At 58.6% G+C, this 14,999-nt stretch overlaps 1 protein-coding gene across 3 annotated transcripts in view; it reads left to right on the top strand.

Annotated features, from left to right (window-relative positions):
* TBC1D22A (TBC1 domain family member 22A) overlaps window positions 1–14,999 on the top strand; it is a 259,570-nt gene that overhangs the window by 180,481 nt on the left and 64,090 nt on the right. For all 3 annotated transcript variants that reach the window (XM_055561649.1, XM_055561589.1, XM_055561514.1), the window contains 2 exons: window positions 796–871; window positions 14,334–14,461. In XM_055561649.1, coding sequence (XP_055417624.1) covers window positions 796–871; window positions 14,334–14,461 — 204 coding nt within the window. The remainder of the gene's footprint in view (window positions 1–795; window positions 872–14,333; window positions 14,462–14,999) is intronic.

The following is a 14,999-nucleotide window of genomic DNA, read 5'->3' as shown; positions in this document are numbered from 1 at the left end:
CCAGGCCCTGGGTGTTTGGTGGGCTCACTACCCCGCCTCCCGCAACCACCGAGTGCAAGCCTGTCACTGCAGGAGTGCAGTTGAAAGACTCGCCCTGAGAACGGTCCCTGAGCATGGGCCGAGGCTCCTGAGGGCTGGCCGGTGGGGTGCCCCGGGGCAGGACGTGCTAGGTGCCACCCTCCAGCCCCGCCGACATGCGCTCCGGTCGTGGCAGTGGGGGCACCGGGCCTCCTGTTCCTGAAGCCTTGGCATGTGCCAGTGCCTCCTTCAAGCCTCAGAGCAGTCCCACGGGCAGGGCTCACTCGCACGTTACACATGGTGCAGCTGCAGCCGGAGAGGAGCTGCTCCTTGCTAATGTCACACAGCATCTAAGGCATGGAGCCGGGCTCCCATTCCAGGTCGGCCCGACTGGAGACCCCTCCCCCACTGCCCACTGGCCGCGCTGGTTTTCCTGTCTTAGTTTATGGAACTCTTCACCTGAGTGCCTGAGACTGAAGCCCCCTGGTCCATCTGTGCTCACACCGTGACCGTGTCCTCAGCCCTCGGATGGGAGGCCTGACGCCGGCAGTGCCAGGCAGGTGCTGGGTTCCCATCATGACATGGGGAGACTTCCGAGCTCGCCTCTGGCTCACCTGCGTGCGGGTAGTGTGACGCAGCCTCCTGCTCTGTGCGTTGCTCACTTTGTGAATTCGTCCTCTTGTCGAACCGTCCGCCTTCGTCCCCACTGCCTGTTCCCCTTTGGAAAGCCGGTTTTATCCTCCACGCCTATGATACTCCCTGTTATTTTCCCCTCAGGACAACTACACGTTTGCCCAACCCGGGATTCAGATGAAAGTGAAGATGTTGGAAGAGCTGGTGAGCCGCATTGACGGTAAGCCGGCGTCCTGGGCGCCCCTCTTCCTGGGGGGCGGGGGGTGGGGGCGGAAGGCTCACCCAGTTATCCCGGGACCCCCACCCCTGCTGCACCTTCTTCGGGGCCGCCCAGGCGTTGCTGGGGCTGGAGCCACTCCCATTCCTTTTATGAAGGCGATATAATCGGAGTTCGGTGCCGTCCCTTCGCAGGAAGTAATGAGCGTGTCCTCGAAGCAGGCAGCCCTCACTCTTATTAAGGCCAGTGCTTGTCATCATCTGGCGGCAGCCTGGTTGTTTATGGCCGGCCTCTGGCCCAGCGTTCCTGCCTCTGCACGTCATTTTGGTATCAAGGATGCCGGCGTAATTTCTCCACGGAATCCAATTAATTACCGAGTCGGAAAAATAACGTCTTTAATATTACAGAAAAATCATAGTGTGTGCCGGCCGTTTTCGATTACGCTTTCATGTGTAAGTGGGGGCTTTGAAATACTTTCTACCTTCGTCCTTAAATAATTCCCCCTGTGATGTGCTGACTGTCACATTGCAATAGCAGGGTTTAATTAAGTGAACATTGAAAGATGATGCTGGCCCATTCCAAATGTACCCTCCTGAGCGTCTGTTAAATTAATGAGCAGAGCGTTAACAGAGTGATACCATGCAGAACCGGGCGTGGGCCTGTGATACCAGGCGGTCAGCGGTGCTGTGCCGGGGAGGCAGGCTCTGTCACCCCGAGCCCCACGTGACCTCGACGGGTGACTTCACTGAATCTGCAGAGATGTCGCACTCTGCTCAAAGTGGAGACAAGCCGCTGTTGTTCCAGGGCCGCCTTCCAAGGGTGTGGACGTCCCTTTTGCCCTTGCTGTACCCTCAGGAGTAGACAGCGTATCCGTCCCCATCTTCCCAACAAAGGCTCTTTTTTTGGGAAACAATTGAATGACATTATAAAACGGAGTCATACAAATTATCAACTCCATTCTGTCCCTTGATTGAATCTGATTTTCAGCTGTGTCTAATGGTTATTACCTAATTTCCATATTATGAAGTTCTGCACGGTTCTTCCAATAATACTTTATCTGATTCAATATATTTAGCTGGGTGGCAGCCACCTATTCACAGCACGGTTTTTTTGCTTATATAACTGCATTTATGTACGTTTGTTCTTCACTTCGCGGGGGCATCTTTGTCGGATGCTGTGGGTTTTCTTCCCTGCCGGCAGCTTCACACCTCCCCCCACCTCCCCGCGCCCCCCCAGCCTCATTTGGATCTTTGAAGTACACTCAGTGGCTCCTCTCCTGGTTCTCCGAAAGGGTGGATTTCGCATTTCTGTGGAGGTTAGAAACGTGTGGTTAGTGCTCATTTGTTCCAGGGCCGCAGTTTGGGAAATGCTTGAATCGATTTTCTCTGGTGCTGTGGTTCAGAAGCAGCACATCTGAGATTCGCTGGGTGATTGTTTAAAAGAGGGAACCCCAGCCAGGCCTGGGCTTTTTAGTAAACCCCGTTCTTATTCTCCCGCGACTTCTGAGGAGGGCGTTTTCACCCTGTGGTGGTTCTGTTTAAACGATCGGTGCTTCACGACAGAGCGGGCTCTGTTTGGTAGCAGGTTAGGCTGGGTAACCTGTCTGTAACTGTTCTTCCAGCCAGACCTGAAAGACCCTCTGTGACAGCCTCAGAAGAGTTGCTGGGCCTTCAGGCAGAAAGTGTCGGAACTGGGAGCGTTTGGCTCTCTCACCAGCAGCCCCTGGGAGAGGCGTCCCGCGCCCCCTTCACCCACTGTCCTCCTGAAGGACGACTCTGGGGGCCTGGACTGTGTGGGGGCAGTGCGGACGGAGGGGGAGCTGCAGAAGGGGCTGGAAGGCCAGGGTCACTGTCTCATTTTCTCACTGTGATGACTGGCTAAAGAATTTCTGGAAAGCACTCTCAAGCAGTTTTCTGTTTTGAGTCATGCTTTACCCTACTCTCTGTTACCCCCAGATCTTCAGAAGCAGTCTGCTCCATAGACAGAAAGCTGGCATGACTGAAGAGAGAGGGTTTTGTCTGTAAGGAGGCCAGGTGGAAGGGTGAGGGGTAGTGGCCTGAGAGACTGCCTGAGGGGTGGTAATCGGCTCAAGAGAGGGAGGCTGGCTACTGAGGAATGCAGGGGAGACCTGTGATCTCTGAGCGGGAGTTTTAGAACTTCCCACAGAATGAGAGATGGAGCCTTGAGCCACTTGACTGGGGCTGTGGAAGGTGAGGCCAGGGGCCTTCCACGGCTAGTGGCAACGGGGTGGGCAACTCCAACCAGATTCCTCACCCAGGAGACCGAAACAATGCATAAGATTATTTTTTGAAGCCAACAAACAAATTGGGTGGGAGGTAGAAGGAAAGACAGAAAAAAAAGCAAAGAAAGAAGGTAAAAAGAAAACAGATTTCTTAAAAGCATTGAACTGCTAACAAGGAGACAAAAATTTCCTGGGCCTCTTCTGTGAGGATGGTAGAACCAGAGAGTTCTAGCTTTGTTTCTCTCTCTTTTTTTTTTTTTCCATGTAAAATGATCTACATATAGTCAAAGCTAAGTGTATGTTCAAGACCTCTTAAGTGAGAAGAAAGAGAAGCAACAGATGACAAGGCCCACAAGAGGACAAGGCCCACAAGATGTCAAGTTTCTGTAATTCTTAGGCATAGGCCGTGAAACTATTCTCTTTACTGTGTAAGAAAAAATATAAAATAGAGAGTCTTGAAAATATTTGCCCAGCTAATGAGAAACTATATGATTTTACATGAGAGGTGAAAAATATGATAACCAAATTAAAAAGTCAGGGTACAGATTTAACAAATTAGACATGGCTATAGAGAAAGTTAGTGAAAGGGAAGATGGGTTGGAAGAAAATAGTCAAAATAAAGCATGGAGCAATAAGAATATGGATAATATAGAAAATAAAAGATATGAAGGGTATGTCTAGAGAGCCTCATATTTATTTATTTATTTAGAGTCATAGAGAGGAGAGAGAGAGTGTCAGAATTTGAGGAGATAATGATTTATTTTCCCGAACTACTGAAATAAGCCAACCCACAGATTGAAGAGCCCCTTGAATTTCCAGGAGAATAAAGAGAAAACTATATAAACATACAATAGTAAAATTTATTTGAAGACTAATTCTTAAAGCAGCTAGAGTAACAGATTATTTCCTGAGAATGGCTGTATGAGAACTCACTTCTCAACAGAAGCACAAGCAGATGTCTTCCATGCACTGGGAGGATATAGCTGTACCCTAGAGTCTGGAAAGTGAAAGTCTTAGTCGCTCAGTCGTGTCCGACTCTTTGCCACCCCATGGGCTTTAGCCCATCAGACCTCTCTGCCCATGGAATTCTCTAGAATACTGGAGTGGGTAGGTCTACATCCAGCAAAAAATATTCATATCCAAGAATGAATTTGAAAGTCCAAGAGGCCACCTAAATCTGAATTGTTTTTTCTCACTGTTTCTAAGAAACTGTGTAATCGGGAAAGACTGCAAACCAAGCACACACCTCCCTTCGCAGCTTGACCAGGGACACGGTCATGTGGTCTCAGACCTCCTGGAAGGCAGCAGGTCGGCACCCCGTCCAGTCTGGGGTGAGTCAGGTGCTCAGTGCAAAACGTCTGTGGGAGAAAGAGTGGGAGTGTGGGCAGCTTAGGGTTAAAGTCTGCATTGGGTGGAAGCCAGATACCCCTGTTGCTGGTGGAACAGACCGGACCCTGACCCTCACCCCCACACCTGTGTGTGTGCTCAGTCATGTCCGACTCTGCGACCCCATGGACTGTAGCCCACCAGGCTCCTCTGTCCATGGGATTCTCCAGGCAAGAACACTGGAGTGGGTTGCCATGCCCTTTTCAACCTAGGGATTGAACCTGGCTCTCCTGCATTGCAGGCGGATTCGTTACTGTCTGAGCCACCAGGGAAGCCCGTGAACACTGGAGCAGTAGGTAGCCTGTCCCTTCTCCAGGGAATCTTCCCAACCCAGGAATCAGCCCGGGGTCTCCTGCATTGCAGGCAGATTCTTTACCAGCTGAGCTACCAGGGAAGCGCGTCTGACCCCCACAGACAGCCTGTGCGTCTCCCCGTGAGCTCCCCACCACAGGGCACGTCATCTGTGGCCTGGCCGGGGCGCTGGTCCGTGCCCTCGTCTCCTGCGAGCTCAGGCTGGTAGAGCAGCTGCCTGCAGGAGTTTGCTGGCTTGCTTCCTGTGGCGCAGGGAAAAACTTGGGGGGTTGTTCATGGACTCCTAATGCTTCAAAAGAAAGTGGTTCCCAGTGCTCAACTGCATTTCATCGGCCAAACCGAGTCACGGGCTGCGGCGAAAGTGGAAAGTCGGGAGGACAGGGACGTGCCCACGTGCCCGGGCCGGGCAGGGTTTGTTGCCAGGGGAGGGGCGCGGTGGAGAGAGCGGGGCAGAGGCGGGCGCGCGTGGCCTCAGCATCTCTGCTAACGTCAGTCTGTTCCCTATTTAGGGAGTGATGCTTGTGCGTAAAATTAACAGTTCACACCAATCATTTGGTAATTTACTGCTTCAATAGTAAACATACGTTAACACGCCGGCGGGCTGATAGGATTCTAACATACAAAGCTCTAGAGCTGCATTTTAACTCCATGTTGCACCCGGCGTGTTTACACACACTGAACGTGAAATGCCACGGTTTGCAGTGTATCTGAGTGACACACCTTGCGTGTTTATGATTGTGTCTGTCACATCCGATGTTAACCTTTGAGGTTGCTGGTCCCTAGGGGCCCCAGGGTCAGCCCCTGGCCTTGCTTGTGGAGAGGCTGTGGTCAGAGCCTTGTGGCTGGATCCTGGGGCCAGGGCCCCCTGTGGGGCAGCCCCCACTTTGTATTCTGAGCTCACGCCTCTTTTGTGACACAAGATAATGTAAGCGGAACATTTGCCATATCTTTTGATGAAAAAACCATGAGATCCTATTTCAGTATTAAAAAGAAATATCTGAAGATGGCCTCAGCAGATGTGTAAATCTGGTTATGTCCATGCTGGGCTTTTTTTCAGAAGACTGAAAATCAGATCTTAAAGAATTGCTTCACAGATGAGCGAGTTGTCCCATGGGGAATGAAATGGGCACAGAGAGGGGTGCCCGTGGGTGGTTCCTGGTTGGGGAGCCTGCGGGCACAGTGTCTGTCCTGGGCAGCCTGGGGAGGGGGTGGGAGGAGGCAGGCACTCCCATCCCCAAAGGCCCGTGACTCCTTTGCAGGCCGTGGTCTTCAGGGCTCTGCTCTCAGCTCTGGAGGGACCATAAAGCTGAGGCCCCAGTGGCTGGGGGGAAAGGAGAGACCGTGTTATTAGCGGGCCAGTCTGAACCAGATGGCCAGTGACTGTGGCCCAGAAGGAGCTCTGGCCACGCTCGAAACCATCCCGAGGCTATCTGGGGAGGCTGGCACTGCCCTCCAAGCTCTGCTTCCTCTTCCTGTAGGAAAAACCGGGAAGGAATCCTACCTAGGCTTAGCACTGTCAGACTTAGCATAAAGAGAACACTCACTCCAATTTGAATTTCAGGTCAATAATGAACCATTTTTGGTGTGTTTGGTGCATTATTGGGCACCTATGGAACCCAGAGCTGCTTGGGGGTGGGGCTGGGGACCTGGGCTGGCGTGGGTCCCTCTCTCCCCTCCCTGGCTCCACACCTTGTGCCCTGTGTGCAGGGCTGGTCTGCAAAAAGCCTCCCGTCTGCCTGCACTTCGGACGCTCTCAGTGCTCTCACCTGCTCCAAAGCTGCAGGACGCAGAGGCCACGGCTGGGTGGGGTGGGGCCAGGCGTGTAGGCCTGTGTGCGGAAGGCTGCCCACCCACCCAGATGCCCCTGTGCCCCGCAGGAGCAGACACCTGTCCTTCCTGGGAGGCCCTGGAAACCCTTTCCTTGGGGCTGTTGTCCTGGGAACTAAAGAGCTGGGGCACTAACAAGCTGGGGGCGTGTGAGCTGGTGGGAACCCGAGGGACAGGTTGACCTCACACTGTGGGGGAAGCGGGAAAGGAGGTGCTGAATTTGTGTCCTGACGGGCTGCTGCTCCATGAGTGGACACGGCGGGCTGGTTAAGGGTCAGAGGAGGAATGGACGTGGGGCCTGCCTTGGGCTCCTCGGAAATCCTTCTTGCTGAACGCCTCTGGCTTGTCCTGGACCACCTCTTAGCGCAGGGTGGGACCTGGAGGGTCCAGATTCCTGCTCTGCTGCCTGGCGGTGGGTTTGGGTGGTGAGTATAGTCCCTTGGGAGGGTCAGTGCAGGTGAGATGCTTAGAACGGCCCCTGGCACATCGTGGACTCAGCCAGCTCTATACCCATGTTATGTCATCATCATTTTAATCTTACCAACTGCAGAGCGGGCAGGTAATGGTGGGCGGGCTAGCCTTCCTTTGTTGGGGGTTAGTCTGGGGTATCTGCTCGGCCCAGCGTGTGGGACCTGGCAGGAATCCTCCCTTGGCTGGCGCCTCAGTCCAGCCCAGGGTGCCCGTTAGCACGGCTGATACTGCCTGGCTGACCGCGGGCTCCGAGGGGGATGTGGCCCGTCATTATTATTAGCAGTTACTCTTTCACTCGTAGGGGAAAAAAAAGCCCATGTGTATCGATGGAGAATAGTCCTACCCTCTTGTGTTAAAGCCTTAATCTGTGTGAGCATTTTCCCTTTCCCTGTGTTTTTAAATTTAGGTTAAATGCGATTTTAATGAAATTTCTCTGAAAGCTGTCTCGACTACATTGTAAGGTTAAAATTGACTTATTCTTTCAAGATAGAATTCAGTTACAGCTAGTAAACTAGATTCAGCTTTATTACCACCCAAGTGAAAATATTTTTATTACTGCTACAAGGTGAGCCTTCGGAGAGCAGAGGATAAATCAGTTGCTGGAGCGACCCCAGCCTGTGGAATGTTCAGTGAGCGGCAGTGAGCAGTACACGCTCCCCTCCCCTGCTGGCATCAGTAGGTCCCGGCCTGGCTGATCTGAGCACTGGGGAACGGAGGCCACGTCTCACCGGGGGTGTGGGCCCTGGGGACGCAGTGATGGGCACGGACGCCAGGCTCAGGAATGCGTGTGGGCGCGGCGGCACCTCCGTGCGCCCCTCCCTAGCCGTCTCCCTGTCCCAGGCCGGGGTGTGGTCCCCGCGGCAGCATCCTGATCGTTTCAGCGGCTGCGTGCTGTGCCCACCTGGGGCCAGCGGACGGCAGGTGGCCGTGGGCTCTCACTCTCCAAGGAGGCGTCCAGTCGGCCTAACGTGCCTTCAGCCGAAAACCCACATGGCTATGTGGCTGCATTTTGGGGAAGAGGGATCTATTCAGTTCAGTGCAGTCGCTCAGTCGTGGCTGACTCTTTGTGACCCCACGGACTGCAGCACGCCAGACCTCCCTGTCCATCACCAACTCCCAGAGTTTACTCAAACTCATACCCATTGAGTCGGTCCAAAAAAAAAAAAAAATCAAAGAAGTAGAGGAAGTTTCCTGTAGTCTAAAAGATAATGTATAAACCTGTAGTCAGTCCAAAAAAAAAAAAAGAAATCGAGTAAGTTTCCTATAGTCTAATAAATAATGTATAAACCCCTGGGTTCTAGTTCAGCCTCCGTCACTGACTGAACTTGGCGGCTGCTGCTGCTGCTAATCATCATCATAAAATAGTGACGGCAGCTAGCATCTATTCAGCGCCTACGGCGCATGAGGCCCCGCCTTCGGCGCATGAGGCCCCGCCTACGGCGCATGAGGCCCCGCCTACGGCGCATGAGGCCCCGCCTACGGCGCATGAGGCCCCGCCTTCAGGTCTTTCTCTGCGGCGTTGCGCGGTGTTTCACAGCACCTCCGGCAAGCGGCGCGTGACCTTCTCCATGACGGGAGCCCTGCCCGCTCTCTGTCCCCCATGGACAGGATGGTCTCCGTGTGGCATCCAGCTCTGGGACCGAACACGGGAGAGCCCGCCCAGCTGTCTCCCAGCCACGCGGGGGCCCGTGGGTCCTGGCGCCGAGTCGTGTGTGCCCCGCCCCTGCCCCAGGTTCCCTGGGGAGCGGTGGCCTGTGGCCGCGCCGTGGGGGTGCCTACCGCCAGGCCTCCACCTTCCTCGCGGGCCCCCCGCCAGCACTTGTGCCTTCTGCTGCCCCACCTGCGGGGCTGCCCGTGAGGACAGAGGAGGACAGAAGGTCGAGCTTGCCTTCCTTGAAGGCAGAGCAGAGTTCCCTCCTCCTGGCATCCTGCAGGTGCCCGCGTCCCCACGTCCCTGCCTCCAGCACGGCGCCCAGCAAGCTCGGTACCGGTCGCTAAATTACCAGTAGGGTATTTGCTGCGCTTCCGGCTCAGGAGGGCGCCCCCAGCGTCTGGGGCCTCATTGCTTTCCTTCAGTTTTAAAATGAAGCTGTCTGTTCACAGGGAGCCTGATTGGCTGGGGGGTTAGAGCAGTTCCATTGGTTATTCCAGTCTCTGGACGTTCGTGGCACCACGCAGGTTTCCTCGGAGGCCTTTATTTTGCCGAGACTCTCCCGTCCGCACCCTCTTGCCCATTAGTCCGCAGGACGGGTGGGGAAGCTCACGATTGGAGCCAGTGTGCCGTCTGTAGAGGACAGAGCAACACTGCGTGTACAGGGCAGGCGGCAGCACCCCTGGCTGCTCGGTGAGCGCCCACCCTCCCTGAGACGCGTCCTGCCTGAGTGTGAACACCCTGCCCCCAACCCTCCCACCACTGGCCCAGCGGGGCCTTCCACACTGGGGCCCGAGGCCTCTTGGACTGGCTGGCTCCTTCTGCTCACTGACCCGGTGCTGCTGTGGAAGCAGCATGCTGTCTGTGCAAGAGCCTTGACCCTAGGGACCACCACTCAGATGCATTTCCTGGCACCCCCAGGGGTGTCAGATACTCAGGGAGGGGGCGATACCCGCTTTAGTGCCTGGGAGGACTTGGCTGCACCGTGCAGGAGGGCCGGGCCAGCCTGCCGTGAAGGGTCAGTGGCTCAGCATCCCCATAACCCTGCCCCCTGCCCCCCACCCTCTGCCCCTGCCCCCTGCCCCCTGCCCTCTGCCCCCGACCCCTGCCCTCTGCCCCCAGCCCCCACCCTCTGCTCCCTGCCCCCTGCCCCCCGCCCCTGCCCCCTGCCTGCCTTTGTTGCAGGAGCCCTGTCCCAGAGGCTCCCCCTGTGGTCCCAGGCCCTCGGGCTCAGGCCCGCTGGCCCTCCCGCCATCTCCATGGCCAGGGTGTTGTTGGGGCGATCCGGGCTGCAGTGCCAGCTGGGCACCCTCCTTCCCCACCTCTGCCCCCTCTCCTCCGTCCTTTCTGGGCCTCTGTGCCTCCCCAGCCCTTGCGTTTTCCTCCCAGTTGAAGCTTGTTTTTAGATGTCCCGCCTGAGCTGGTAGAGAGGGATTTATTTTCCTAAAATCGGGAGCCAACTCTCCTCCCGTATTGGGGCTGGCTGGGTCCCAGGAGGGCTTTGGGGCTGGCGGCTGGCAGGTGGGACCACACTCGACTCCCCGGCAGGACTCGAGGGGCCTTTTAAGGCCTAGAGCGCGGCGTCCTTTGGCTTTGACCGGCGAGGACGTTCTGTCCTGTGTGAGGACATGGAGCGTTAACAGTTGCTCCGGGAGTTCTTCTTCCAGGCCTGCACTTACACCGGATCGTAAAAGACTCCCCGTTTAGAGGGAGGCCCTCAGATGGCCTGGCCACCGCCCACCCAGCCCGCTTGGCAGCCCCAGGAAGGAGGGGGCTGGGCCTCCCCTCGGGGGCCATGAGGCGGGTGGGTGCTGGTGCTAGAGACATGCGCCCCGGCCTTGGTCCCAGCTCTGCAGGCCACGCTGGGACCACCTTCGGCTGCTCAGGTGGGGGTGTGTTCACTCGGGAAGCGATGATGACCACCCTGGTGGGTGATGAGAGGTGAGCGCCTGAGGTCCCTCTCGGCGATTTAGCTTCTTTGCTCTTTAATGATGACATCTTTGTGACCCTCCACCCAAAACTGATACTCCAGGTTTATTGTCAAACCGAGACCAGTTAATTAACTTTTAAGTGGAGACTTCCAAATAGAGCAGTAGAGCGATTCCCCTCGACCTTAAGAGGAAAGACTTGTCTTGGTTCTGAGAGTGGGCCATCAAAGCTGGTCTCAAGATGATTCCCCGAAGCCGTTTTTGCTGGTGGTTACGAGTGGCTGGAGAGAATGAGTGTCTTTACCTCCCTCCCCATAAAGAACCCGCGTCCCTGGGAAGTCAGGACGGGAGCGGCAGCCTCACGGGGGTGGATTGGGGGTAGAGTCCTCCCGCCCGCCTGGTAAACCATCCGCCCTCTCGAGAAGGCAGAGGAGGCGCCTGCTGTTTCTGTGGAGGTGGCCCTGGGGTGGATCTGGGCTGTGATCTGGGTGAGCCCGCCTGCAGGTGGCTCCCTGGCTGGTCCGAGCTCCCAGCTCCACCTGCAGTCACGCCCCTGTCACCGCTCAGGGAACAGTGCAGTCCTCCGTGCCCGGAGAACATTCCAGAAGCCAACCGGGGATCTGTGCCCTGCTCTCCCAACACTGTAACTGGAGGTCTCTGTCCTGGCCTCCCGTCCGGCAGGGCTCTCATCTTCCTGAGGGAGCCCCCAGGCCAGGGGCCCAAACTCAGGCCTGCTCCTCGCCCGACGCGGGGCTGGTGAGGTGTTGTTGCGGGTGCGCCGTGTGCCTGGGGAGTGGGGGCGCGGCTCCTGGGCCCTGCGCTGCCTTGCCGTCTGCCCACCCCCTGGCCCCCTCCCAGCGGGCCCTCTGTCCTCCTGGTGGCTCCTGGGGGTGGCTGCGGCAGGTCTGCGTGCGGCTGGGAGCCTGCAGCTGCTGGCCCGGCCCGAGGCATGCCTTCCTCCTGCCCCCGTCCTTGGCCGGGGGTCCTGGGGTGGCTGCGCTCTGCCTCTCCGTGGGCCCTGCTGTCTTCTTCTCGCCGGTCACCTTTCTGTACAGCCAGCCCAGCAAAGGGGAGGCTGGGGGAGCCCGGAAGGGGGCTGTGTTCACTGTCAGCGGCTCTTGTTTTTGTTCTTTCTCTTTTTAGCTGATTAGAGAATTGAAACCTGCTCCCCGCCCATAATCAAAGCCTACCCGGCAGCTTCTCGCCCAGCAGAAGCGTGATGTTAAGCCTGCGCTCGGCCTTTTGGGTGGACGGTGGGGAGGTCGGGGGCGGTGGGGAGGCCTGTGAGCAGCTTTCTTTGTTGGGTTTCTGCGTGTGAGCGGTTAGGTCCACTCTCTGGGAAGGTGAGTCTCAGCAGCATCTGGACCCACGTGAACCGTGTGCATTCACATGTGCCCAGTCCCTAGGACACGTGGCGTGTTCCTTCTTGGCGTGAATCTCGGGACGCAGTGCTTTTATTGAGGGAGACGGGCCGTCTGGGCAGACCTCCCGGCCTGCAGGCGCCCCCCCGTCGGGTGCCGGGAGCAGCGTCCCGCGGGGGTGGGCAGCGGGCGCGTCCTATGAGCGCCTGGCCCGCTGTGGGAGGGCCTGAGCAGTGGTGGTCGTCACGCCTGCCTGCTCACGCCTGCTCACGCCTGCACGGCTCCTCTTGTTTCCAGTGACGTGGATGTTTCGAGTCCAGAGTCGTCACCAGCCGAGTTACCTTTACCAGTGACAGAGCCTCTGCTCACAGTTACTTATACAACAGGAGAAACGACTGCAGCATATACGCAGGCGCCCCGATGTGTATAGATGGGAAGTAGTGGCTCGAGCTCAGGCGTCCGTTTTTCAGCACCTTCAGAGCAGGAGGCAGCCTCCCTGGACGTTCACTGCGTGCGCTGGGGGCTTGGGGGGTGGGGGAGTCGGTGCCCGGCCCACTGTATCTGTCTTCATCATTATTTTCAAAGAAAGTAGGTCTTCAGTGAGGAGCGGCCACGCCCGTGTGATCGGGGAGCGCCCGCTGCTATCCTGGCACGGCTGCGCCTTTGATCCCAAGTCAGCCGGGATGGCCGGGCCAGGGGGGCGGGCTGCCAGGCAGGCGCTCCCCAAGGACACCCCACTCCGAGGTCCTGCAGAGCCTTGCGGCTGAAGCTCAAGTCCCCGCTGGGTGGTCCCAGGGCTGCCCGCTTCATTTCTCTGGGGAGTGCGGGGCTGCTTTGGGCATAAGAGAAGCCCAGGCCCCTTCTGATGAAATAGACGACGTGGGGCTCGGAGCTGCGTTTTTCTTTCCGTCCTCTGAGCTCCTGGAGGGCAGGGTGCTGGCCTTTCCTTCTCTGTGGCTTCAGTGTCAGAGGTGTTGGGGTCGTGGGGGCCCTGTTCCGTCCTGGAAAGAGCTGATCTGTGAGGAACCTCTGCCCATGTCCTCGTGGAGTTGATGCCGTGAGCCTCGTTCTGAAGATGCCCTGGCTGTGCCCAGGGTGCTGGCACCTGGAGGCTCCAGGCAGGTCCGTGGGCCCGACCAGCATCACGGGGCCGTTCAGGACGCGGCGAGGGACAGTCCTGAGTTCGTGCTGCTGCATGCGCCCTGGCTGGGCCCCCTCCCTGCCCTCACACAGGCCCAGGCGAGCATGCTGTGGGCAGGAGCTGCCCAGCTGGCTGTTGGTCCTGGCGCCCTGGCTGGGATGGGCTTCTCCGGCTGAGCCTGAGACGGGGCGGCCTCCCCGGCGCCTGGTGGGGTCGGACTCAGGTGGAGCTGCTGAAGAGAGAAAGGGCCCGTTTTAACTGTTGGGTTGGGTTCCTTCAGTGACAGATGTTTCAGAAGTATGTGTTTAATCTTCCAAATCTGTGTGCTCGCCCGTTTACGTTAGAAAAGTCTCACATGCCTCCCAGGCACTAACTGGAGCTGTTTGTTCTCTCCGCTGGTAAATGGTCCCCTTTGCTTCAGCTGACAAGGCCAGTGGCCCCGCAAGCAAGGGGACTTGGCCGGGGCTCCCGGGCAGCTCATTCATGGGCACCGCCCAGCCCCTGCCTCTGAGCCACGTCCGGCTCCAGCCCAGCTCCACTCCATCCACAAGCGTGCCGGGCACTCGCCACACACCAGGCCTGGCTCTGTGCCAGGCGCCGGGCTCAGACGGGGTCCTGCTCTGTGAGCACTGAGGTCCGGGGTGGGGGGACCTTCGGAGGCCTTCGATGGCTCCTTGGCCGGCGATCCACTGCCTTGCTGTGTGTGTGGGAGGAGAGGATGTGAACCAACGCCCAGGGCGCCACAACCCCTGAAACCTGGGAGTCGGCCCTGACTTCCCGATTATTAAAACCCCACGAACCCCGACTGTCCTGGGGGTGGGGGTCCTGAGTGCCCGCGGCCCCGCCCCCTGCTGCCCACTGTTCGCTCTGCACGGCCATGGAGCTCTGTCTGAGGTCCACCACGTGTCCCCGCGTGTGCCCCATCCTCTGGGACCCACACGTGCACCCTTCGGGTCGGGCTGGCCCTGCCCGCCTTCTGGGGGTGGGGTGCACACTCAGCACCCGTCGGTGCTGCCCCCGCCGTCTGTGGCGCTCCCCCGGGAGGCGGTGCCGCTCTGGGAGCAGCAGAGCCCTGTCTGTCCTGGCACTGGGGTAGGTCGCTCAGGCGGGGCTCTGCTGACCTGCGGGGCCTGTTTGTCTCCACAGAGCAAGTGCACCGGCACCTGGGCCAGCACGAGGTGCGGTACCTGCAGTTCACCTTCCGCTGGATGAACAACCTCCTGACGCGGGAGCTGCCCCTGCGCTGCACCGTGCGGCTGTGGGACACCTACCAGGTGAGGCCCCGCGGCCGCACCCCCCCAGGGCCGCCCCCTCCTCCCTGGGCGTCTCCCCTCCCCCAGGGCCGCCCCCTCCTCCCCGGGGCGTGTGCCCCAGGGCGTCTCCCCCCAGGGCCGCCCCCTCCTCCCAGGGCGTCTCCCCCCGCGGCCGCCCCCCTCCCCCGCAGCCGCCCCCCTACCCAGGGCGTGTGCCCCAGGGCGTCTCCCCCCAGGGCATCTCCCCCCAGGGCTGCCCCCTCCTCCCCGGGGCCGCCCCCTCCTCCCAGGGCGTCTCCCCCCAGGGCCGCCCCCTCCTCCCTGGGGCATGTGCCCCAGGGAGTCTCCCCCCAGGGCCGCCCCCTCCTCCCCAGGGCATCTCCCCCCGCGGCCGCCCCCCTCCCCTGCAGCCGCCCCCCTACCCGGGGCGTGTGCCCCAGGGCGTCTCCCCCCAGGGCATCTCCCCCCAGGGCTGCCCCCTCCTCCCCGGGGCCGCCCCCTCCTCCCAGGGCGTCTCCCCCCAGGGCCGCCCCCTCCTCCCTGGGGCATGTGCCCCAGG

The sequence above is a fragment of the Bubalus kerabau genome, chromosome 1 (assembly GCF_029407905.1).
Source record: "Bubalus kerabau isolate K-KA32 ecotype Philippines breed swamp buffalo chromosome 1, PCC_UOA_SB_1v2, whole genome shotgun sequence".
Taxonomy (NCBI): Eukaryota; Metazoa; Chordata; class Mammalia; order Artiodactyla; family Bovidae; genus Bubalus; species Bubalus kerabau.
This window is presented reverse-complemented; position numbering and strand designations above follow the sequence as displayed.